At 40.4% G+C, this 26,608-nt stretch overlaps 1 protein-coding gene across 2 annotated transcripts in view; it reads left to right on the top strand.

The window, feature by feature from the left end:
* Positions 1-5,729: 5,729 nt before the first annotated feature.
* The window catches only part of FGF10 (fibroblast growth factor 10), a 67,865-nt gene continuing 46,986 nt past the window's right edge, over positions 5,730-26,608 (top strand). The window contains exons 1-3 of one of the 2 annotated variants that reach the window (XM_087759759.1): positions 5,730-5,985; positions 6,398-6,472; positions 6,568-7,131. In XM_087759759.1, coding sequence (XP_087615885.1) covers positions 6,795-7,131 — 337 coding nt within the window. In that variant the 5' untranslated portion in view covers positions 5,730-5,985; positions 6,398-6,472; positions 6,568-6,794. Of the gene's footprint in view, positions 5,986-6,162; positions 6,278-6,397; positions 6,473-6,567; positions 7,132-26,608 lie in introns of those variants that run through there. The other variant, XM_087759760.1, reaches the window with a different exon arrangement.

Genomic DNA, 26,608 nt, shown 5'->3' with positions numbered 1-26,608 from the left:
TGACTGCTACAAATTAACTGACAAAGAAGAGGCAATGTGTGAGCTATTAACTAGCTCAGAGGGAGTCCAGCTGGCTACCCTGGTTGCCTGTGGTGAGGCAAGCATGTTCAGCTGTTGGGCTCATGTTCCTAGCTGTCAGCTCTGTTTCAAATACCTCCACAAGCAATGCCTAGAAGTGACTGCTTTGCTCCCTTCCAGTTGTGCTGAAGAAAGATGGAGCCTAGCAGAGCTGTGGAGTTTGGGTTTGGTTTTGTTGCCTTTCTAAACGGGATCTTGGTTGGATCCAGGAAGAGTACTGGATACTTAGCACCTTTCAGGGTACACACCCCTGTTCATAAAAAAAGCATGTATAACTTCTTTGGTTTTGTCTCAGTTACATGCCATACAAAGACCTTTTCCAGTAAATTAATAGAGACAATTCAAAGATACAAAGATGACATTTAAGTACCAAATTTTGTCTATTTCTGGAAAGTTTACCCCAGGGAACGGGAGCTTCAATGTCACAAATAAGCCAACACCTTGTTTCAGCTGAAGGTTTGGGTCCTGGGAACGATTAGTGAAAATGTTTATACTGTATCTGCAGAAGAAGTTGTCTAAACAGTTAGAATAACCAGCATGGGGCGGGGGGAGGTGGGGTGGGGGGGTGTCATTACCATCATCAGCATTATCCATTACAAGGAAAACTCACAGGTATATAGGTTTTTGTGGAGGGAGGGTATATCAGAATGCACAACGTATTTCCTCAGAGTCCTTGTAGGTTTCCCATGGAAAATGTAGGCTCAGATGAGATTGATTGGGGAAAAAAGAAAGAATCCGCAAAGACCTGACTGACATTCGCCTCTTCCTGGCAGTTTCTGAGAGTTTTGTTTTCAATCATTCATATTTATAGGAGTATTTAAGTGGCCTGCATTCATGGTAGTTCTGTATGAAATCAGAAAGAAAAACAAATCCCCTAAGATTAAAGTAACTCCTTGAAAATATTGCCATTTTAATTATGTTTGTGCCGCAAAGTATGCAAAACTGGCTGCCAGCAGACCATTACTAAACATGGTCAGTGTCCAACCCATGTGCATAGCTATTTATGGCACTACAGCTCAATGTCTGGAGGTCTGTAGTCTCCTCTAGCTGACCTCCATAGAATGCATTTTTTAATGATTTCTTCTTTTTTTAATAGCTGTATTTATCAAACAAAAATCATACAGATATTTTCAAATGTCATACATCTCTCTGTAATTTCTTTGTCAGACATAGCATAACTATAAACACATTCTAAGAGAATAGTTATAATTAGCATTTTAAGAAGAATAAACAATTTTCTTAATTGTCTGCTTGAAGTGCAGCATTCAGACAGTTTTGCCAATACATCCATGAGAGAGAAACACATACTACTAATTTAAGCAACGGGGTAAATCCTGCCTGGTCCCACAATTTATATGTCTGTTCACACAGAGACAACCTATGCAGTCCTAAGAGCTGTCATATTTTGATTCTGTTTCTTAAAAGAAAAACATAAAACAGGGTATATTCCAGCTAATCATTAGTTATCACCAGTGCCAGTGCTAACCTAGCCAACTCTTCATTCTTCCACCAGACCTCACAGAGTGAGTACCACCTTACTCCTCCTGAGCACTAGCCTCAGCCTGGGCAGGGCACTTGGCCATTCTCACCAGTGACTGTAGGCTGGGTGGGACCAGCCCTGCTGAACTACATTTCAGTTATTTCAGACCCATTTTGCATGTGTCTGTTGTTACATCTGACCTAGAAATGCAAATCATTTTGAAATAAAAAAGAAATGCTGAAACAAGCATTTTATTAACCTCTGCTAAACTCTGCTCGAGTTCTTCTCCAGTTTTGGATGCTTAGTTGGAAAGCAGTGTGCACAGAGGAGCCAAGGAGTATGCTCCACACACTACCAAATCCCACAACAGGCAGCTCAAACAGTATTCGGATTTCATGTCTTATTCCAGCTTTATACACACAGATGAGTTACACCGCCTTCAGTCTTAATCTTTGACAACTTAAGGGCTTATTTTATACCTCATTCTATACATAAAATTAGAATAATGTTAGTATTTTGACACTTTTAAATGACATGGAGGTACATGAAATAGTGAAAAATAGAGATAACTACAACGATGGTGATTTTGCAGATTCCTCAGAAGAAAACAACTGTAATGATGATTTTTTTTCTCAAGCTTTAAGAGACACTTTATTCAGATAAAATGCAACAGCCTTCCATCCCTGTTGTTCATGGACATAAACTCCACAATGTAAAGATTTCAGCAAGTAGCATTGCATCTCAAACCAAACAGCTTGTCTCATTGCTGGTTGGTGATTGTGGACACTATGTGCCACTGCCTTTTCTTTATAACCAAGATTAGTGTTTTACAACACTGCCAAGTTCTGCAGTTTGGAGCTGACATATAGACAGAGGCATCTGACCTGGCACTGGCATTTGGCATTCCTCACCTCATTTCTGGCAGAGTTGTCTCTCTGGCAGTGACATTCCTGGCCCAAATCTCTCTCAATGAAATCACTGGCAAATTTCCCAACACCTTGAATAAGAACAGACTTGGGTCCCATGACCAGAAGATGCATGTGCCTCTCTCATCATACTGTAAGCAGCAAATGTTTGTGATTGTTATCTAGCAATCCAAACTGAGGGGCTGGTGACATCTGAGCATAAGTTGATTATTTTAACAGTCAAAGGCATAGACAGAACTCATTTACAACACCAGAAAAGATAACGCCTTGCCTAAGGGAAATCATACAAGGCAAAATCTATTCCAACTACCTTAAAATATTCCTTCTCTGATTGAAGTCATCTACTTAACAAGGGAAAAAAAAAAAAACTAACACAAACAAAAAAACCCTCAAAACATCCCTCCTTGCTGATCAAAAGGCAAAAACATGACATAAGCTATTGCTACAAGTATCAAAAAAATATTTTGTTTAGACTATTTTTCATTAAAATTCACCTGTGCAATTCATTTCCCTGAACATTCTTTGGAAAGAAAACAGCCCCAAAAGAAAATTCTTAACATACATTTTCTATTTTTGCACATTTTTTAGAAAGGGTTTTCTTTACTGGAATGGGTCAGTGTAATCCAGCATTTATAAAGCTGCAGCACAGGAAACTTTTTACAGAATCTTAGAGTGGTAAAAGGCAAAACAGAAACACTGTTTTAGAAGCAGCAGGTACCATTTCTAGTCTAAGACCTGTACTGAAGGTAGCTGCTTTTCAAGCTTAGCAATGGAACAATTAATAAAGGAACCCATTAAGGTCTGATTGTTGCTGCTAAAAAGGAAGGTTGAATTTCAGTCCTTTGAAGTAACTGAGAATGATTCAGGCCTCATTACAGAGATATAATCTACATTCATACATTTATGTTAGTGATTCAAATCTATTGGGACAGATTGAATTCCGTTAAATAGTGCATCTTTCCTGTGGAACTTTTCTCAGGCTTTCTCAGGCTAACCTAAGAGGTGACCTGACAATACAAAGTAGTGGGGTATTTAGGGATTCAACTGTGCTATAAAAGAAAGGCTATACAGAAAGTAGAAAAAAGAATGAGATATAATCTAAAAAGTTATGTCAGCTTTTCATTTGGACTCTGTTTTGTAAATGCCCTCCCTGTCATCACACGGGACAGAAAAGGACTCTCTGCGTTGCAGTAGTTTTAAGTACTGCACTGAATATTACACCAGCCAGAAGCAGATTTAATATGAAATTCTGGATATGTGGGTTTTGTTCTTAACCACAAGATCTTACAACCAACATACAGCCAATCGCAAGCTAGAAATAGGTCTAAGCAGAACTCTTCTTGAGTAAATTCAAGACAGTACCTATTTTTTTAATGAGTAGGGGTTTAATATATCTATTTGACCCCCAAACTGCCATTTTCTCCACCAGAGATCCTAAAAGGCCGATTCATTGTATTTTCCAGGATTTGACAAGAAAAGGAGAAAAAAATGAAAGGTTTCTTTAAATGTATAATTTTAAGGTGTTATAGTAATTATTTATGATTTAAGCTGATGGAATCAAGAAAACTTCAATTTTAGAAACAACCTGTTGTCCCCTTCATGACCTAGACAGCAAGCAAACATTGACATCAGCTTTGTAGACATACATGTAAGCTGTCAGGCATTCACTGAAAAGCAGGCTTTTGCTTTTCATTTCGGTTTTATTTCTTTTTTTTTATTAGTTGCCACAAAAGGAAAGCCTAAATCAGTTTCACAAAAAAAATCTGAAATGCTTTGCACTCTAGTGCAAATACAAGCCGAATAAATACTCTGAAGTACCATAAACAACATCATAAAACATATTGATTCTAACATTAAATGGTTTCATTTTTAAGGCTGTTTAAATGTCACCCCCAGAAGCTGAACACATAAATTTAGGAGCCGACATTCTCCAGAATAAACACCGTAATTGGAGAAAATAATTTCTAATTTCTGTTGTGAAGTTAACAGTATATTTAACATCCTAATCTAATGAATCAGTCTAATTTTAGAACTATTTGTTCTTTTCTGCATTTTCTGTTGTTTAAATTAAGATCTAATCCAAATGCCAAATGTAATTGCATAGGCAATTTTCCATTGCATTCCACTGATCTGCGTTATTAAACTGACTCTATTTCAAAAAAGTTCTGGGTTTACGTATTGAGCTACTCAGTGTGTTTCTGTACCACTTCACTTCTCTGCTACTCCATTCTCTTAGTGAATATTCCACCTACTCGCATTCCAAAACAGTTATTTTACAATACTAAATACTGAACCAAAATTTAACGTCTTGCATGCTGCCCATATCCTGTCAGTCTCTGATCCCTTATTCTGGTGTTAAAAGATAGTACATCTTATGGAAGATGCCTGTTAATTACTGGGAAAGTTGATAGTTCAGTGACAGGCTAGAAACATGAATCTGTCATAACATTCAGCACATGAAATGACAAATCCATTAGGAGAGATGGAATCAAACCAACAACATATACACCCCCCCCCCCCCCCCCGGAAAATAATAGCTTGAAAAATCACTTTAAAATAGCCTTGAAAATGGAAAATTTGTTTCTTTCTGGGAAAGGAAACTGCATTAGTTAAAAAAAAAAAAAAAAAACAGCAAAATATTCAGACAGATTTTATGGGGAAACCTTTGCAATCCCCATAAAGTCCCTTTTGCTTTGAAGTCAGACACGTGATTCAGTAAATGACTCATGTTAGCAATTAGAAAAATGGTCATTTAGGGCCTTGATTTCTTTTGAGACAAGGAGGGTGAGGGTGGGGAAAGAGACACAATAAATCTTGAGAGGCTTAAAAGGAAGAGCAGGCTAAAGTGTGAACTTTTTATTTCAGCAACGGAAGCGAGAAATCAGTGATTCATTAAAGGAGGGAGAAAGACCTCCATGGAAGCTGGCAAAGAAGGAGGAAAAGGAGCTAATTATGTCTCTTCCCTTTTTACTCTCTCTGACCAGTATATAATCTGCTTTTCCAGGGTCTGCCTGTAGTATATACTTCTTTCCAACCTCTCCACCCAACCCCTCCTCCAGCGGGGGGAGGGGGACATCTAACAGGCAACAAGCTCCAGGTGGCTTTCTCAAGCACTCCACTGCCAAAAAAATAAAATAAAATCCTCGGCTAGAAAACAAGTTTCTTGGGGGGGGGGGGGGGGAAGGCGAGGGGGGAGGGAAGGCTCGCTAGAGGGCATTGGTTCAGCCTGTGAGACAGGGAAATTAGTAAAGCATGAGTCTCCAAGCCATGCTGGTGGCCGGCGCTCCGAGGAGAAGAACGCTTTAGGAGCAATTAGCAGCGAGCCGAAGGCGGCGGCTGCTGCTGCCGCCGCAGCCTGGGAGGAAGCGAGGGCAGCTCCCGGGGCTCCCTCCGCAGCAGGCACCGCTCGCTGCAACTGCAAAAGGGTTTCAGATGTCCTACCGCTGCTTGACCCCCTGCAAATAAGGGTTGACCACCAGAGGCACATCCCATCTCTGACTTGTAATCGCTGACATTTAGGCTACAGCTTCCAACCTGTTTACAACCAAAGGGGGAGGGAAAGGAAGGGAAGGGGGGGAGACAAGTTGGGATTTTTCCCTCTCTCTCTCTCTCTTTCCCTCTCTCTCTCTCACTGGATTTTTTTTTTTTAATACTGTTCTGGAGAATTCAAAGCAAAACAAAGAAACTGCCTCCTCTGGGGTTGTCAGTGAGAAAGGACGAGTTGTGCAACTGGTTTGGGATTTGCAAAAAGACAAGGGGGTGGGGATCAGAAGAAGGTGCAAAGCCACAAAGTGTGAGTGCATGTGTGTGTGTAAAGGGGTATGTGTGAAAAATCCCTTCCAGCACCCTTTCCGCTGGTTATTATTTATTTTTGTTGTTGCTGTTGTTCACTTTGCTGTCATCTATTTTTCAGACCTTTCTGCATCTAAGATGGTGAAGAAAGGAGTGAGGAAGAGAACAAAATAACTACTGGGAAGTCTCAAACCAGGTTGGGGAGTGTGTGTGTATGTGGGGGGGGGTGGGGTGGGGAAGAGAAAAAGGAAAGAGGATTAACCACAGCAACCCCCCCAAAAAAACCAACAGCTCTTTTTTCTGAGGGAGGACTCGAAGGATTAAAAGGCAGCAACTTCTGAGGCGATTTGTCCCCTGAGTTATGGATGTTGGTGCACTTACTTCAGGCCAGATCAGAGCTCAGAGGGATCTAACCAGAAGCAGCAACCACCGGCTCTCCACTTGCCTTTTACCAGGTTTTACCCTTCCAGTATGTTTCATTTGATAAGACATTTTCCAGCGCCCAGAGTTTCAGTACAATGTGCAAATGGATACTGACAAATGGTGCCTCAGCCTTTTCCCACCTGCCTTGTTGCTGCTTGCTGCTGCTCTTCTTGGTGTCTTCTGTGCCTGTCACCTGCCATGACCTCGGCCAGGACATGCTGTCCCCGGAGGCCACCAACTCTTCTTCTTCATCATCCTCCTCCTTCCCCTCGTCCTTCTCCTCTCCTTCCAGTGCGGGGAGACACGTGCGGAGCTACAATCACCTCCAAGGAGACGTGCGCAAGAGGAAGCTCTACTCTTACAACAAGTACTTTCTCAAGATCGAGAAGAACGGCAAGGTCAGCGGCACCAAGAAGGAGAACTGCCCCTTCAGTAAGTACCGCTCTGCCGCCGCGCCGCCGGGCAGCGGCTGCCGGCCCCCCAGCGCCCCGGCGGCGGCAGCCCCGGCCCCGGCGCTGGGGAGGGAAGGGAAGGGGCAGAGGTGGGGTGCGGGGGGCTCCTGCGGGACGCCGCTCCCCGCCAGCCCCTATCTGCAGGTCTTCCCGGTTACATTTGTTTTGCAAATGGCTTCGCCGAGCACAGTCTGTTGCTTTGCCTGGCAGAAGAGCGAATTAGAAAGATTTGCAAGGATGTGGCGCGGAGTGTGTGTGTGTGGGGGGGCATTGTCTCCCGGATCTGAAAATCATTATAGTGCCTTGTCATTAAAGTGCCTTGACGAGAACGCTGTACTGAAACAATGCATCGGTATCCCCCGCGCACACGCACACACACACGCACGCACGCACTCTTCTCCCCGACCCGCACAAGCGCTGTCTGCTCCCCGAGCACGGAACGGGGTTTTTTGTTGGGTTTTTTTTTGGGGTTTTGTTTTTTTTTTTTCTTCTCCCCCCGGGGCTGGGATTTTGCTGGCGTTGCTCCCGGCCGCGGGGGTGCCCGGCGGGCGCTGGGAGCCGGTGAGGCGGTGCCGGTGCTGGTCGCTGGCCGGCGCCCCGCCGCTCCCGGGCGGCAGCGCCGCTGTACCGCTACGCGCTCCCTGGTAAACATCTGGGGCTGGGCTCGCACAGACCTCACACGCGTTTCATTGTCATATTTTTTTTTTTTTCCTAAAGAAATTATTTCAAAGTAAAAGTCGTATGGCTGTTCCCATGGCTGAAGTTTCGAGCTTTTCTGTAGTACTAATTAGGCTTTTAATAACAGCATGCTTCTGGTAATGTATTTTTGGCTGTCAGTGCTAGAAATGTAACCTTTATTCGGTTTTCCTGCCTGTGCAATCTCAAATTGAAGTAACTGTAGTAAATCACGATATATTGCGTTGTAACTCTTAAGTGACTGCGTGCCACTATAGTAGCATGCTGAGAAAGTAAGCTCTGTTATGCAAGTGTTGGAGGAAACTCTCTGACTTGCTTCGCTGGTGGAGAAACACGTTTTGGTTCTTGGGTTGTTTTACATAAATCCAGATAAATCTGGGGATAAATCTTCTGTTAAATTAAAACAACTTAGAGTGACTTAAGTAGATCCCTTCTTAGCTAATGTGTAAAGTATGGAGTACTTAAGCAGGTTGCCATGCTGTATGATAGACATTACTGTTAATTCAGCTGTATTTCTATTAAATACCCATAATACAGGCTTACAAAGAGAGAGGAGAGGGCTGCTGTATCATATGTCACTACTTCACTTGCTCCACCTTGCAACTTCATACTTTATCATGCACTTAATGTTTGTAAAAGCTTTAGATGTCAAAGCAGCTGAGTCTTACCACCTCTCTTTCTATATTTCGTAGAAAGACAGATTCTTGAAAAACATAGCTATGATGAAGGCTTCACTTTGATGAATTTGTGTGGAATGAGGTCCTAGCACTGTATTTCTTAGATTACTTTTGTTTGTGGAGGAGCACAGCATCATTCCCCTAAAACGGGATTCTGAAAGCTTTGTGTGCATCTCTGAGCACACCAGCCATTCTGTGTAGAACATTGTTGCCAAAAAGGTGATAAGGGGCCCAGTCTGACAACAGTGTACTCAGAGAAGTAGCTGCTTTTCTGAGCAGTCACACTTAGCCAGCAGAACTGCTCAGTGAGTAAAGTTGCACACATGCATGAGCTTCTGCGAGATCATGCCAAGAAGAGGTAGAATACACTGAAAGGCACATATACGTCTTTCTGCTCTTTCAGTCTACATGCAAGAACAAGCGCCTGCAACTATAGAGTGTGATTCTTTTTTCCTAGTTTTCCAGTCAGTACATCAGAAAGAGAATTGGCATTCTTGGTGATGTCATGGTTATTGTCACGTCCGCAGAGTATCTACTGAAAGAGAGGATAATGTAATTTGTTTCATATAAAAGCAAAACAATGTCTTTATTATACAGACTTGTATCCTGTCCCTCAAGTTTATGTGCAGTGAAGAAAGGGCTCCCATCATCTTCAAACTTACAACATGCTAACTTATATCACAAAGTCAGACCTAGTGTACAACACCTTTAAATACAAAACAACTATGATCTTGTTAGCAGAAGATAAGTCAAATAATTGTGTGTTATTCTTTAATAGTCACTATCATTTGCAATATGAAATTGTGTTTTCTGTAGAAGTACATGGTCTGACATCATTTAAGAACATATTTACTGTACTTGCCTGTATTTCAAGGGTGTCTGTGTAGCAAAATGTTGCAAGTGATTCACAAAATCTATGCTTTTCATAACCTCACATGTAGCTGTGTCATCATAAAGCTGCCATAATCCCTAGCTGGACTGATTCCATGCAAGTATATGGTATCTTTAAGATAGTCCAAAGTATGTAACTACATGTGAATAGATTTCTGCCATGCATAAAGGGTTAGCCAGCCAGCCAGCCCACTGAATTGTAGCCTGTTTAACATTAAAGGCTATTTAATCTCTAATATTAGTTCCTCTTTCAAAACCATTGCTTTCCTAAAAAAAAAAAATAGTGACTATTCACACACAAGACTTTGAAATATTCTAATTTGGAGGCTAATTTTCTTTCTCTCGTATGCTGATGTTTAAAATCTATTTATGCTGCAGTAAAACCTTATCTGTAGGGCTGTAAGATCATGATATGTTGTGTAATTAGACAACAGCTTTCATGGCTGACTGCCAATTAAGCACTGTCAAGAAACAAGAACAGTTGAAGAAAGTCAGAATAAACATTCAGAAAACAGAATTTAGTCTCCAGCCTTTAAATGGCTCAAGCAGCATTCATAGATTTGCTCTATAAATATTGTGTAGTGTGTGCTAAATTAAAGTTTACTCTGGCAGATGTTTTCCAACTTGATTGCTTGGGACTATTCCATCAGTCTTTCTATACCTATAGGGTAGTGGGAACAGAGGTGGCTTCTGACCGCTATGTCTGGGGAGGCTGGGGGAACTTCAGCATTTGGCATAGCTGGAGGGTGTCTGTCACTACATAGAAGTAGGACACTTTTTAGGTTTTGTTTTATTGTTCCTTACATCTGGAAGTTTGTCCTCAAACTGCAACTACTAGCTCGTCCCACAGCAGCACAGCTCTGAAGTTCCTTGCCCCTGTTCTTGATAGAGCCATTTGCATGCATGAATAAGGAGAGCTGTACTGTTTTCTGGTGACTTAAGTACTTGTTGGGGAGAAAACAAAGCCAAAAACCCTCCAAAGAGCAATTACAAAACCTTTCACTATAACTTGAGATCTGCGATGACCAAGAGAAGCTTAAGCTATGTATCAGAATGGAGAGATAACTGCATGTGTGCAGATTCTGACCTTACTTGCACCCAGAAAGCTTTCTGGAAGATAGCAAAAGTGTTTGGGTTTAATGGATGGCATGCATTGGGCTATATGATATATGATAAGCTGGTTCAGGAAAACTTGAACATATTTTCGAGTGTTATACTATTTTCAACTGACTTCTAAGTCAACTGTTAATAGCGCTATGAAGCACACAGACTTAAAATTTACAGGACAGATCTTAGTAGCTGAAGAACAGTAACACAATATGTGATGCTTGATTAGCAGCAGCTAACCTGCAGTCTGTGGAGGGAGTTCTGCCTGAGCCAGGATTGCAGGATCAGGCCATTATTTAGGTACGTGTTTAGGGAGTGGAGTGTTGTGTCATTGAGCCTGGATATTAATTGGAAGAATTGCTGGAGCAATTCCTGCGGGCTTTGGACCAAACAGTGCTATGCAAAACCTACGGTAGATGGCGGCACAGCCACTGTCTGGTGTCACCTCTGCTCGAAGTAGGTGGACAAAAAGGAGCTGGATCCTCAGCTGTATGAGTTAATTTAGCTCAAGCAAAGCTAAAAGGGCTTACACCAGCTGAGATTCTATTAATTGGCCTTCTGAGCATCCAAAATGGATTAATCCAAACAGTGCAAAGGCACTGCAATTGCAGAGTAAGAGAGTTCACGGGGGGAGCTAGCATGAAATAAATTAGCTACTTCTCATGAGCTAACCTATTCCAGGCTTTTCCCTTGAGTATGCAATTATCTTTTATACATAGCTTTAGGATCTGCTGAAGGCCTGTTAGTCTTTGGTTTTGCTTTAGTTAGTGTGGGATCAGATTAGCAACGTAGTGACTAATAGCCAGAAAGTTTTGAGCCTCATTCTGTAGCCCAAAAGATTGTAAACAACCACTCTAATTACTAAAAATACTGAACATTACCACCGAGAGTTTTAAGTGTGTGCATGTACATAACATATAAATACAGATTTATACTATATATCAGGTTAAATACATAAAAACAGCATTAAAACTGTTTTGATTAAGTATATTCAGTTTCATACTCAGTTTTTTGATTATCCCTCAGGTGTAATAAAACCATAAAGCTTGCTAGGTACCTTAACCTCAGCTGTAAAACTCAAACCAGATTAGAATACTTGGTAAAATATGTTCTTTTGTTACTGAATATTTTTTAAGTCTTTGGGGTTATCAGCTCCTCGTGAGCTGATGTTTGTCAATTAATGTGAGAACTTTTCTCTGTTTTTCTGAAGGCTGATTAGTAGACCTATGTGTTTTGTTGTTTTACTCTCCATAGAGATCTGGTTTATTTTTTTACCAATCAAAAAGACTTAAAATAGGAAATAATAATATTTTAGTGAAGTAATTTGAATCTTAGGTTCTTTACTATGAAATGTATGAGTTCTTATGGAGATGATTTCTCACTTTAAGTCTTCCCCCCCCCCCCCCGCAGAACTCCGTTACATAATTTATAACCAGCAGTGTACAACCTTAGGCACTTAGGATTTATGAATGTGGAAAGAATTGTACTATTTAACGTCTACATGACACTTTCCTGTTACCCTTGCTGCATTCCTGCCTTGTGGACCCTCCATGCTGATACTGTAGCCTTGTCATAAATCTGTTCAAAATATACAGTTGTAAGAAGTCTTTTTGTCTTCATAAATCTAACTTACAGCCACTTGCAAAGAAAAGAAAGAGTTAGGAGCAATTGGAAGTTTGTTCTTCTTAAAACCTCAGAAGAAAGAAACCAGGGGCACACAGGCTTATAGATGCTGTGCTGCTGTTTTAATGGGAGGGTTCTCAGGTAGTGGCTCGGTCAAAGCTTCCCTTGAAGATGGCGTTAGCTGAGTGAGCACTATAGAATCTGCTTACACTTCTGAAACATCTTGGATGCATTCACTCATAGGATAAGATCCTCTGTTTTGAAATAAGGCATTTTAAGATGACTTTCAGATGTCTTTGAGCTGTGTATGTGAATAGGGGCCTTTTTACTTCAAATGGGAGTCAGATCAGATCCTGCAATAGGGGAGTTTTCATTTATTCTATAAAGCCTTTCATTTTGGAAAAGGAAAAAACCTTCTATGAGCAAATCTTGTTAACCTGTGTGTCTTAAGTTAAAAATAGCAGGTACCTGTATGGACATAGGGCAGCATCTCCTGTCACAGTGGATTCCTGACTTTTCCTCTGAGCAAGTAATATAATCACACAAGAAGTTTCTAAATTAGAAAAAAAAATATCTTTGTAAATAATATTGTATTTCTATTCTTAAGCTTAATATTTAGGATGCTAGAAATAGTGTCAGCAAAGCAGACAAATTATTCGTTCAACTTGGGATTTGTTATAACATTCTCTTCATGGCCTGTTTTTGTTTATTATTCTCAGTTTTCTGAAGAGCTTTCTGAATCAAGCTCTTACAGTCCCTTCTTCCCCAAGATAGCAGCAAGTTGAAATTTCAGTTTGCATATTTTGGACACTTGCTACCATTACTTGCAGTTGCCATAAGACACTGAACTACCTTGTATTCTGGGGTTTATCATATAATGACCTCTTTGCCACTTTGAACAGCACAAATAGTTTGAACATTTATCAGCATTAGCAACCACCATCAGCTTAATGAGACTGCATGGAAAAATAACCTTTGCTTGCTTTGGGCTATGAAAACCAAATTATCAGATAAGATATGGAGGATGCATTTAGTTAACGTTAGCACACGTATGTTTCTCGGTCAGTAGGTATACTAGTACCGCTAGTCTAATTGTACTTATGAAACAAATTCTCCTTTTGCTTTGACAACTCGTTTTGATGCAATATTTTAATACCTTGCAGCCTTTCATTGTTCAGATGCTTTGAACAAAAAAAAGTAGTCAATGGTACTGGCAACCATTAGTTCTATTAACTAGAAAGATCATTTCCTAGCTGTATTAACTACTTCTGTTTCTAGTGCCAACTTGTTGTAGAACATCTCTGTTAGTTACAACATAGTAAAAAGGAGACAGGAAACACTGTTATATGAAGTTTTGAAAAGTCAGCCTGGGAAAATTCTCTATGTTTATGAAGAAAATTAAAATCTTCAAGGGTAGGAGTGAGAAGGAAGTGGCTTAATCCTTAATCACTGAATGGATATTAAAACTGAATTAATTATCTGAGTGGATTATTAAAACTGATTATGCTACTTCATGAGTACAGTGCAACAAGTGGAAGTTGCAGGGGAAAGAAATGGTTACAAGTGAGCCAGGTCACACGTTAAATAATGGCTTTAAAGGCACTCTGTGCTTTTAAATTAGGTCACTTGTGTTCTTTCTTTGAACATTCAGTTCTAATTGCAACAATAAATCAAAGAATACACTCAAAGTAGATTCCCATGTAAGGTGGACAACTGGACAGTGCCTTTTTACTGCTACTAACACGTGCATCCAATTACTGGGTTGATATACTCACAGTGTCAACTGTAAAGCATTCCCCTATTTTATAGTTAGTCTAAAGAATTATTAGCCTGTCCCCTTTCACATTTACCTCTAAATAATCTGTCAGTAGTGTATATCTTCTACAGTTAAAGAGGAATTTTCACATGCATCGAAGCTGACTTTCAAGAAAAAGGAAACGTTGAAACTAGACCAAAAAGTTTCATCCCTTTTCTCCCTCCTCCCTTCCGTAATTTCTGTTGTTGTGCAAGAGAGGAAAAGTCTACAGAGATTAGAAACATGAATGCTCATGAATTTTATATAAAAACAAAGATCAGATCTTTCATAAACCTTGATTTAGTAATGCAATACGATGCCTACTCCTTTCATGGTGGAAAACATATGTGAAGGACAATAAACTTAGTTGGGTTTTGTAGTTCCTAACTCCTCTTCCTGCATGGGGAGCAGAGGTGAGAATGGGGGGCCAGAGAAGTCTAGTTGCTCTTCCTTCTTCTGCCACTGATATTAGAGGTTCAAGCATAGAAATGTTCAAACATATAAATTGCATAGAAATACAGGAAATAGAAAGTTTTTTCAGGTTCCTGACGCACATCCGTGCAGCTGTGGTCAGTGTGTGTGTGAGTTGGGGGGGAAACACTGAAGCATTTTGGAAGCATTCAGGATGTTGTTTAACTGGAATTAAGGCACAGTGCTAAGTGGAGGGGTATAAATCAATGATATCATGCCCGCATTAGAGGAAAGGGATGGGAAGTGTGACGAGTGCCAGAGCAACACTAGAAAGGATGACAAGAAAGAAATAGGGGCAGCATGTGTCATGGGTGGGAGAGAAGTGGGGAGAGGGGGAGTGTGGCTTACCCTTTTTGGCAGCTGTGAACTGTCAGTGATGTTGAATTGTCCTGTCTCATCTCACTCTGTCATCAGTTTGCTCACAGACTGAACCTATGAAGCCATTAAGGTGCGTGTTGAATTTGTCTAAAAGTGTGTAATCGGTGTTGGGATATAAACTCTTCCCACTTCCAATTTCATTGTGTCCTCTCTGACCCTACTGTATAGATACTAGATACTACTTGGTACATGCTCTGGGATTCTCTTCTTTACATTATCCTTTTCAAGAGGATTAATAACCTGCTTTATTCCCAATGTCAAAGTCAGTACGGACTACTTATAAACAGAAAGGTGGGCAAACTTGCCCTTGGAAGTAATAAGCTATTTAAAGCAGCCACAAGCAAACCTGTATTAAAGAAGAAAAAAGTTGGGGTTTTGTTTGATTGTTTTTTCTTCAATTTTTCACTATGCTAGTACTATCCACTATATTTGTTATGAGAAACACACACCTGAAGGACATCAAGATATCCTAAACTTCTAAGTGGTTTAATCTTCTGAGGGTGGAATAGGGTATTTTTATGACTGATATTTTTAGTGTTATCAAGTATGTCATATTTTGTAAGCTTATCTTTAAGATTTGAAGTAGTTACATAGTTACAAGTTCATATATTCAGTAACTGTTACTACAGTGAGCAAGGGAATATGTGCTCACTGGGATACGGGATTACTATTTAATATGAAGTGGATTTTATAAGACTGCGGTTTTAGTGCTTCTTTTCATACATTTTTATGACATTTTAGGAGATGCTAAAGCTCCTGATGTTCGCTGAAACAGTCTTTTGATTTCAACAGAATAAAGTTTGTTCTCTGTGTCTGTCCCAGATACTTATTTTTTCCTCATGGTTTTCCTGGAGGTAAACATTAAAAGTGTAAACCACATCAATCTGGAAGTACCTCTCTCATCTGCCTGAAGTATCTTAGTGGAACCTTATCCTTGGAGGCAAGGAAGCTAATGAAGTCCTTCCCCTGAACTGTAACCTTAGCTGTGTCCTTCTCCTTCTCTCCTCTCTCAGGGGAAGCAGTGGCGCACATGGCCCACATTCTGATGACAGGCCACCTTTCCTTTGTCACAACACTAGTGCTAATAACTGCAATACATAAATTGTGTGCTCACTGAGGATCTGTAACTGCAAAACTAATGGTAACATGAAAAGAAGCAGCAGAAAGAGTCTAGAGCTAACCACGTGAGGTGAACTGAGCTGAGGCCACTTTTTCTTAGTCTGCTTCAGGGTCTAGGCCTGGTTGCTCAGCTAGCTCTTCAGGTGCTGAAAAGAGAACCTCCTCCCATAAAAGATACATGTGTGATTTTGGTGCTGCCCTTACTCGGGTCAGCAGTAGGTAGTTGGGCCAAAGGGCTGGGCTAAGGCACCACCATGTGTAAACTGGAGCAGAAAGTTAGTATGAGCTGAGTTTCACCAGGTGTTCTGGGCTACAACCAGATATTAATGTTTCATTGTTTCAGCTTCTTACAGGTGAAGCACGTGTTGTGCAAGTATGCCGATTATTACTAACAGTAACATTTACTGTTTTGTCTGTTAGCTTTTATTCATAGACCACCACCACCTCTGCTTCCAAACACCCATGAGCGCACACAAGCCATGACTGACTTAGGGCAATGCATAGTTTAAACCACTTAAGCAGCTAAACCAAAATTTACTAAGATTAACACTGGGAGGTGCAAATTATGCTCTTTCTGAGGCCCAGAAGTGGACTTAATTCAAGCAGTTTCGCTGCTTCCCTTGGGTTTTACTTTGTGGGCAGTCCTAGTCCTAGGCCAACGAGGTTGGAGTGAGGTGCTGAGATAATGCAGACTGGCAATTCTGTCCCTCTTGGCAATGACAATGTTTCCTATTGCCAGCATACGGTGGGAGATACTGCAGGAGAGGGGGAGGGGGACAATACTAACAAAAATCTCTGCTAGAAGTACTATGTAGAGAAATGGACCATTTCTCTCACAGTTTCACATGCCTGAATAACCTGAGGAGTGGTAATTGGAACCCAGTCTGTACATCTCATGACATTTAGACTATGTAACAGGTATATATTACTTAGTTATTCATTGGTATTTCCTTTTCTCATATGGCATAAATAGGTCAAGAACAGTGACTGCAGGTTGCTTCAAAGCTGGCGACAATTGTGTATTAAGGATCTACAAGACTGAACCCACTGACATTGTTAAAAACATTTTGAGATAAGTTTATGGAAGACATAGATTACGATTAGTAAATGCAGTGTGTGAAATACCTTGCTACAGGGGTTTGGATGAGGAAATGCACACCAGCTGGCTGGTATACCTCACAGAACAGCTACTCCACCAAGGTTGCAACTAAATTGGTTGGGAAAGAAAAGGTCCAACACAAGCTTTCTTTGTAGAAGAGTTTGTGGGTTTTTTTGAACTTCAGAAAGATTCTTAATGACCATGATGGATTTCTTTACCAAAACAAGGCTGAAATGCATAAGGGCTGAAATAATGATGTAGGATTGTGGGAAACTAAAGGCTCATGTCCTTCATCATGTGCTGTGAAGATACGCTGGGCATAAAGAGAGCTTGGGGACTCTTCTGAGTTCCCTGTACTCCTCCTGCTGGTGGTCAAAAAACATAGAGGAGGAATCTACTTAAAGAAAGAGGGAAGACTGAACAATTTGGCACAAGGATAGTCTGCAAGAGCTAAACTTTGAGAATAGGGAGTGCCATAAAGTGTTAGGCATTATAAAATCTCAGGTCCTATATATGTTTGTTATCCATTGTACCCTGAAATTTATAAATGTAGTTGACTCTAATCTCTTTTTGTCTCTTTGCTGCCTATAAAATGAGGATAGTAATACTTCCTACATAAGCAAGGGTGTTATGAAAACAAATTATTTGTGAAACACACCAGTAACACTGTGACAAGTGCCAGGGAAGAGAAAAAAAACCCGGATGGTAATCATTCACTTTTTATAAAGGTTTGGATATAAGGAATAACAAGGGCAGTTTTTTCCTCTTATGGAACAGGAAAGAGCAGGCTACTTCTTAACTCTAGCAGACTTAGGTGCTTGTCTTTTGACTAGAAAAAACTTAAGATTCCCTAGAAAAAAAAAAATTCTATAGCCTCTCTTGCAAGTACTCTGACAAGATTACTCAACAAATTTGTTGCATAGCATAATACAAAAGTTTATGGCAAAATAGCTCCTAACCAAACAGCATGGGCATAGGCGCAAATTGGATCTCTCCTTCTGTCAACCTGAGCTCTAGATCTGGTTGTGCTGCATCAACATTATAGTCATAAGCAATGTGAAAATTTATTTTGGTTTAAAGGTATGAACATTAGGATGTTTCAGCTCAAGGATCTATATAATTTCCATCATTAAACATTTAAAATATAATTGCAATTTCATTCTCTTCTCTTTACTGTCAGGCCTATTAGTCAAAGAAATTTGAGCATGATCTCCACCTAATACATATTGTATTTGGCCTTATTATATATTTTTGGGACTGCCTTAATTTCCCTGAAGTGCTGTCTATGTGTTGAAGTTAAGCTACTGGAATTATTTGTTCAATTTTCATTTCTTTTCCTACCATTTTTTTATTATTGATACTTCCACTTTAGTGTCACAGACATTATTCTTTCAGTTTAATTTATTACAGTTACTTTTACATGTCACAACTTCTCTTTGAAATGACAGCCATCCAAGTTAAAGTCTTTTCAACTTTAGTAAAAACACATATAATGAGGCTGACACTTGGCTCATGTGGTATTAATCTGGTCTCTTGGTCATTTCTTCTGTGTCTCCTGCTGCAGTCTGCTCTCAAAAAGACATATCTGCAGCTGGGGAGTACATAAGATTAACTTCCGCCTCTCTGTGGCTTCTTGCCTCAGACCACACACCAAATAATTCCTCAAAGCATTATCCAGATTTGCTCAAAATTCACCATGCTTGCTTTATGCCTTCAGTTCTGCCACACATGCATTTGTGGACTCTGCATGCAGCTGATTCTGCTTATGAAACAGGAAACATTCTGCAAAGATGAGGATTTGGAGACAAACACAATTGTAAAATATCTATAATAATTTTTTCTGTGGAACTCTTCCCTTTTTGGTTTTGCTGATTTTATAAATGTACACAGTAGACGATAAAGGTCAGCAAGATGTAACCTTTTTGCTTTCAGCTGTACTCAGGGCGTAACAAAGACTGGTGTAGCTTTTCAGTACAGACGGAATTATAGTAACTCCCGTGTCCAAAATGAAATAAAAAAAAAAAAAAAAAAAAAAAAAAAGAAAACCATAGTGGTTATATTCAGGAAGCTCTTTAGTGCTGTTTGAACTATTAAATTCAATAACACTACAAAAAAAATTGCCACAGTGTGGATGGAGGAAGTATTAGTCAGCTCTCTTATCCGGAGACCTCCAAACTTTAATCAGAGTTTAAAATCCTTAAAAAGGGAGCCACGGATGTGAGGTGTACGAGTACCTGTGCTCACACACCAATGCAGACTCAAGAGGTATGTGTAATGATGAAAAGGAAAACCAGTAGGTAAAAACATCTAACTACTTTCTGTTACTTTGCGCTTAATACAAGAATAGCTGAGGTTACCAGACACTTCTCATTAAGTCTGTAATGGGGACGGGAACATAATTTTGGTGTTTGAGTAAGCTTCAGTCTGACATTTTCTAATATTCTTATTGTTGGTTTTTCAACTAAATATTTTTTCATGGTAATTTCAGAATCTTTCTGCTTTTCACAGTAGCCAGTCATAAATGTATATATAAGCTCTTCATTTATAGATGTGGTTTGTCTGCCAAGCTATGGAAGTTCTACATGCAAAACTCCTGTTACGTGCTCACAGACATACTGATAACACAAGACTAGATTGCATGATGGTGCAGCTAATGTACCACATAAGATGACGTTTCCAAAGAATCTCTATAGGCCCTAACTGAAGAGCATACTTACATCTTCAGGTGTAATCCTTGTGCAGCTATTGCTGCGAGCTCCTCTGAGAGCTCGCTCTATCAAGTTTATGATGTAAAAGTTCTCATGATGTGAAACATCTTGAGAATAAGTAGAAATCTGTGTCATTATTGCAGTATTTGGACAGATTAGATTAATGTCTTCAGGAGGACCATAGCATATGCTTTACCTAGCAAAGGATGACAAATGCTAGAGACTTCTAGATATCTAATAATAATTCCAGAGTTTAGGCAGTTAAAGAACTTATCTCAGTCTCCTGTTTCAATAAATACCTTGCTAATGAATCCTAGTTAACATGAGCCTGTAGCAGAGTTTTTTGCTGTTGCCTTTTTTTTTTTTCCCATTCCTTATCCAAATGGTAGATTTGTTTTCTGATTTTGAAGGAGAGCTGATATTCACAAGTCATATGTCACAAGCCACTAAAAGTGTCAAAATCTTACAGCAGGCCCTTGGTGGCTTGTTAATCTCTCCTTTTTCCCCCCCTCCTTTTTTTAAAGGAAACAGACTAATTCACTTAAATATAATGAGAGCCATGCTTGCCATAGCCTACTTTTTAAACAGTGTCAGCCCAAGTAAGATCTGTCTTATTTCTTCACCTCCTTTTCTTGGCTCCAACAATTAAACAGAAAGCTGAAAAATACAGGTTTTTATGGCAGAGCTATTTCATGTGTCAAATGAGAAATGGAGGCTGCCATTTTCATAACAGAAAAATATACAAGTGTTAGGGCAGGGAAGTTTTTCTTTTCCGTTGTGGCCGCCCTTCTAAATTATCATCTGCAACATGCAAAAGATAAACCTCTATGTTAAATAGGGAGACCAGATGTATGTTTAACCTCTTGCCCTCATTTTTCTAATCGGCTTCCATTAGGAACAAAAAGTTAAAATATCTCTAAACAAAAATAACTGATATGGTAAGGTGAACTTTTCAACTGGATAAGAGGTCTTTAGAAAAAGACAGTATTACAGAGTGCTGTGTTAGGCCAACAGACTGTTTTACTGTAGTGACATATCTGTACTCGGAACAATAACTCCATGTTTACTTTTGATAAGTAGTGACAGAAATTGTGTTGAGTTGCAGCAAAAATGAAAGTAAAAAGTAGTTAAAATTCTCATGTGTTAAAGAAACTCTAGAAATATCATGCTGCAGATCTCAGGTTTGCTATTCGGTGTTAGACTTTTTCATCTCTACAGACATTAGCTAACGAAATCTTGAAATATGGTTGTGTTGTTTTCCTCTTCTTCAGAGACAGGGACCAAGGCAGAGAGTTTAAAGACCAGGATTTTCTCTCTTTTATCTTTATTCAAGCTTATTCCATCATAAATCCTGGACTGATGATTCTACTCTGTTCCTTATTTTGTGTTCACAAGTCAAAGGATGATATTCATGTTTTTAATAAAAATGGGTATTGAAGGGTGAAGTGTAATACTGTTTGTTTTGTACAGCAGAGTAAGTCTCCAACATAGATGTACATGTATGACAGATTAAATGACAACTTTAACAGCAGTTAAGGATACAGAAAGAAGAACAAAAGTCTACAGAAGTGATTGAAAAAAGACCATAGGCAATTCTGTCTAAAGACAGAGGTATTGGAGAGTGTCTTCTCTTGGTAAAAATGCCTATCAGCCAGTGGAGTCAAGAAAATCGGTAATGTTTGAAAATGAGTTGTTCTTAATGAGTAAAGCTAGGAGCTGCTGGTAACCTATAATGCTATCCTTTAGAAGAGTTTGGGAACTGAGTTTGTTTTATCATGAAAGATAAACATTTTAAGTGCTGTTAATGTATTCACTGCGGATACTGGCTGGAGAGAGTCTGTCCTTTTGGAAGTGCACAGTCTGAAAACCAGCAGATTTTGCATAGAGATTCTAAGTTCATAATTTTAATTGCTTCCTTCTCATACTGTTAAGCTTTTATGGATGAGTTAGTGTTTAGGAGAGCTTTAACTGAAGGAAAGGTATTCACCTGGGAACAAAAGAAAATTGTCTACAGAAAGGCAGGAGAAACAGGTCTGACATTGAAAAAATGAAGAGACTACTGGTATCAGGGAATCACTACCAGAAGTGAATGAGTAGAGGAGAAGCTCTCCAGCAACTTGTTCTAACTCCTCTGCTGCAGGTTACTAAATCTCACCAACTCATGTTAGCATCCATAATTTCCCCCATGCAAAATCACACATCTTAGCTTTACTAGCTTAAACACAAGACTTCAGCCATCCTGGCTGATATTATCTAAAGCAAGTGTTACACTGGAGTGTTTGGGGAGCAGCTAAGCTCCATCTGGGGAAATCACATAAAGACTGACTGGTATAGATTTTTTTTTTTCCTTTAGTCATGATTCATAACAGGGATGCAGGCTGTTTTAGAAGGACAAAAAATAAAGGGATTGTTAAAAGGAGTGACATTTGATATAAAATCACCAAATCATTTAGACTTTGAACAGAGAGGATGGAGTTTTGACCCTGTACCTAAATGCAGCAGTCCAGGACCTCAGTTATGCATTTTTCATATTTCTCTGAAATTGGCAATATAAAGTAGCCACTTTATTCACACTGTTATTTCAATTTCTATCAAAAGTACCATTTCAGCAGCTTATAAAAGTAATAATACCACCTTAGAACCTAGTCCAGGAGAAAATACCAGTTGATTTTATGGGTTGTGCCAATCCTGGAAAAAGTTGCAGATGTCAGCTTTACAGAAGGCTGAAATAGCCAAAGGAAAAGGTCAGTTGTGGGATAAAGAGAAAAAGGAAATTAAAAAGGAATTCTTTGTGCTACAAGCTGCAGTGGGGAGACAGGAGCACTCTGAATTCACACCATAAGCCCCTCATCTTTTGTGCCCTGCAACTACCTTAGAAATTCTGTCTTCTCCTTATCTGCATAAATTTCAAAGGTAAAACACTAATATTGGAACCATTCCTACTGGATAGCTTCAGCAGACAGTTTCTGTGGAACAGCAGTCTATGCACGGTATCAATAGCGTCTTTACTGCACTTCCAGAACGCTCCCTCATCCACAAGATGGGCACTTCCACATGGCCTCTTCCACCTACAGACATCCTGTCTGTGGCAGTCTGAGAGCTGTAGGTAGGTGGGCGATTGGTTTGTGGCTCTTGGCCTAGAACAGGGAAGTTCTGCAAAGCCATGTAATATGTAACCAGTGAACTTATCGTACCAAAAAAAAAGTCTCTACTCATTTTTCTCTGGCTTCTTCTTTTAACATCAACTTTCAGTGGATTCAAAGTGGTCAGGCAGGCCTTGTGTCCTAGGATCAGGAAGCAGCCAGCATTGCTGTGTGGCTTATGATGACTGAGGAGCTCTGCTGAGTGCACAGCCTTGCCATGGGCATTTGTTACACTTGGTCAGTGTGTGTCCATTAATTAAAAATGTGTCAAGTCACAGAAAAGCAGGACCAAGGCAAACCTCCTGGGAACCCTAATATAGCCCCTGTTATCACCAGTGCTTGTCATATAAGTTTGTTCAGAAGCTTATCAAGTTCAATTAACACCAGGTAGGTTTGCTCACTGTACTTCTTAGCTGAAGACTGTTCCACAAACTCACTCCTCTAAAGGCTACAAATAATTCTTATTTTCAGTGAAAATACCTACATAATCAGTGCTGCTCTTCCCGCTCTTTTGCGCCAGTAGCACCCTTCCCTGCTCCACAGCTTTTCTTCTTTAGAGTTCACCACCACAATGTACACGTAGGAGGCAGTTATATTCTCTCCTTTTTTTTTCTTCATCTGCTAAACTTAATATGCCAAGTTCATTGCTAAACAGAGAACAGTGCGCTGAGACGTAGCCCACCATCTTCATGCTGGTTCTGAATGAGAAGCAACGTAGCTACATCCACATAGGCTAATAAGCTATATGCCTTGGTGGAGCATTTTAATTCCTGTGTGATACCCTGGAAATGTAGCTGTCTTGCTTTCCAAACCCAAGGTTAATAGCTTTTCTGGGGCAGTTTAATTTGAAGTATTTTTTGTGGTTCTTCTGGTTGTTCTGTGTAGACATTCCCTTTTCTTGTATGCTTTCATTCTCCTGCCTTTCTCGAAGTGCTTCTATGTGTCTGGTCTTAAACCAGAACTGTGCACCATGTCCCAGATCTGAAAGAAGAATTCCAAGATTGCCAAAACTAACAAACCCCCCAAACAGACCTCACATCTGCCACTTGGCAAAGGCTGCCCTCTGCCCAATTAGTAAAAGAAATGTGGACTATAGAAATGGGCCTGGTTTACAGTGTGTTTGACAGGGCAGAGTGTTGGAAAGGTTGAAGTACTCTGTTAAGAGTGCTGGTCAGAACACAGCTGATGTAGACAAAAGTGAATTGGAACAATTTATCATATAATGGTTTATTCTCATTGATTTGCATATAAGACTTCTCTTGACATTTGAAAGAATATTGGTTTATGAGTGTTTTGAGGAAGGAACTTATTTTCTGCACTTTCTTAAAGATGTTGAAGTGCCAAAGGATTTTCCAATTAGAGTGAATATGAAATATTCAAACAGACTTTCCTACAAAATCAAAGTCCAAAATAATGTCAGTTTAGATGAAGCATGACATTTTGTGGGAATTAGAAATATATAATGAAAACATCTCCAAATTGAACTATTCTTTTTTTACTATAGTAAGCTTAACAAGATGTTTCTCTTTTTCTTTTAAAAGTATAAAAAATGAATTGTATCATTTTTAGAAAGTTGAATTGAAAATTTGGTTGAAGCCCATTATTTCTGTGGGAAAATTAAATTAATTTAAAATTAATTTTTAAATTAATTAACATTGCCACAAAGGATGAGGAGAAGGCTGAGGTACTTTATGCCTTCTTTGCCTCAGTCTTTAATAGTCAGACTGGTCATCCTCGGGGTTTTCAGGCCCCTGAGCTGGGAGATGGAGATAGGAAGCAGAATGAAGCCCCAGTAACTGAAGAGGTAACAGTTAGCGACCTGCTATTCCACTTGGATGCCCACAAGTCTATGGGGCCAGCTGGGGTCCACCCAAGGATACTGAGGGAGCTGGCGGAGGAGCTGCAAAGCCACTTTCCATCATTTACCAGCAGTCCTGGTCAACCGGGGAGGTCCCAGCTGACTGGAAGTTAGTATATGTGATGCCCGTCTACAAGAAGGGTCAGAAGGATCTGGGGAACTACAGGCCTGTCAGCCTGACCTTGGTGCTGGGGAAGGTCATGGAGCAGATCATCTTGAGTGCCATCATGTGGCACTTGCGGGACAACCAGGTGATCAGGCCCAGCCAGCATGGATTCATGAAGGGAAGATCCTGTTTGACTAACCTGATCTCCTTCTATGACAAGGTGGCGAGCTTGCTGGATGAGGGGAAGGCTGTGGAATTTGTCTACCTGGACTTTAGTAAAGCGTTTGACACTGTCTCCCACAGCATTCTCCTGGAGAAGCTGGCTGCTCACAGCTTGGATAAGTGCGCTCTCTGCTGGGTTAAAAACTGGCTGAATGGCTGAGCCCAGAGAGTGGTGAGTGAATGGAGTTAAATCCAGTTGGCGACCAGTCACGAGTGATGTTCCCCAGGGCTCAATATTGGGGCCAGTTCTGTTTAATACCTTTATCAATGATTTGGATGAGGGGATTGAGTGCACCCTCAGTACGTTTGCAGACAACACCAAGTTGGGTGGAAGTGTCGGATCCGGATCTGCTGGAGGGTAGGAAGGCTCTACAGAGGGATCTGCACAGGCTGGATCAATGAGGCAAGGCCAACTGTATGAGGTTCAACAAGGCCAAGTGCTGGGTCCTGCACTTGGGTCACAACAACCCCATGCAACGCTACAGGCTTGGGGAAGAGCGGCTGGAGAGCTGCCTGGCGGAAAAGGACCTGGGGGTGTTGGGCCAACAGCATCCTGGCTTGTATCAGGAATAGCGTGGCCAGCAGGACCAGGGAGGTGATAGTGCCCCTGTACTCGGCACTGGTGAGGCCGCACCTCGAATGATGTGTTCAGTTTTGGTCCCCTCACTACAAGAAGGACATCGAGGTGGTGGAGTGTGTCCAAAGAAGGGCAACAAAGCTGATGAAGGGTCTGGAGCACAAGTCTTATGAGGGGCTGCTCAGGGTGCTGGGGTTGTTTAGTTTGGAGAAGAGGAGGCTGAGGGGAGACCTTATTGCTCTCTACAGCTACCTGACAGGAGGTTGTAGCGAGGTGGGGTTGGTCTCTTCTCCCTAGTAACAAGTGATAGAACAAGAGGAAACGGCCTCCAGTTGTGCCAGGGGAGATTTAGATTAGATATTAGGAAAAATTTCTTTATGAAGAGAGTGGTTAGGCATTGGAACAGACTGCCCAGGGAAGTGGTGCAATCACAGTCCCTGGAAGTGTTCAAAAAACATGTGGATGTGGTGCTTAGGGGCATGGTGTAGAGGTGAACCAGGCAGTTAGGTTAACAGGTTGGACTCGATGATCTCAGAGGTCCTTTCGCACCTTAACAATTCTATGATTCTATAATTTAGTGATATTTTCAAATGAAATAATGTTTGGTCATAAAAGTTCCATATATAGCTTACTAATTTTAAAATAGGAGAAGAATTGGAGAGTGAGCAAATATATGTTCAGAAGAGAGTTGTAATACTCTTCGCCAAAATAATCAGGCTCTTCACTGACATGATGCTAAGCACAGAGAATGACTATGCTGTGTTTCGCACAGGCCTGTGTCCAAGTTCTTGGTCCAGGCAAGCAGTTTGACCATCTGTAAAATGCCTAAGTTAATACTTGAGGCTCAAGGCACAGACGTCTGTGTGACTGAAGGAATAGGCTAGTCCTTAGGTGGCTTCAGTCCCTAACAGTTATTGAATTATTGAATTAGAAATACTAGAGAATTAGGGTGCATACTTAAAATGGCTTAACACTGTGCACAGAGCT

The sequence above is a fragment of the Nipponia nippon genome, unplaced genomic scaffold (genome assembly GCF_047370975.1).
Source record: "Nipponia nippon isolate SJK-2023a ecotype South Korea unplaced genomic scaffold, ASM4737097v1 scaffold_20, whole genome shotgun sequence".
Taxonomy (NCBI): domain Eukaryota; kingdom Metazoa; phylum Chordata; class Aves; order Pelecaniformes; family Threskiornithidae; genus Nipponia; species Nipponia nippon.
The sequence above is the reverse complement of the archived record's forward strand: the minus strand, read 5'-3'. Positions and strand labels throughout refer to the sequence as shown.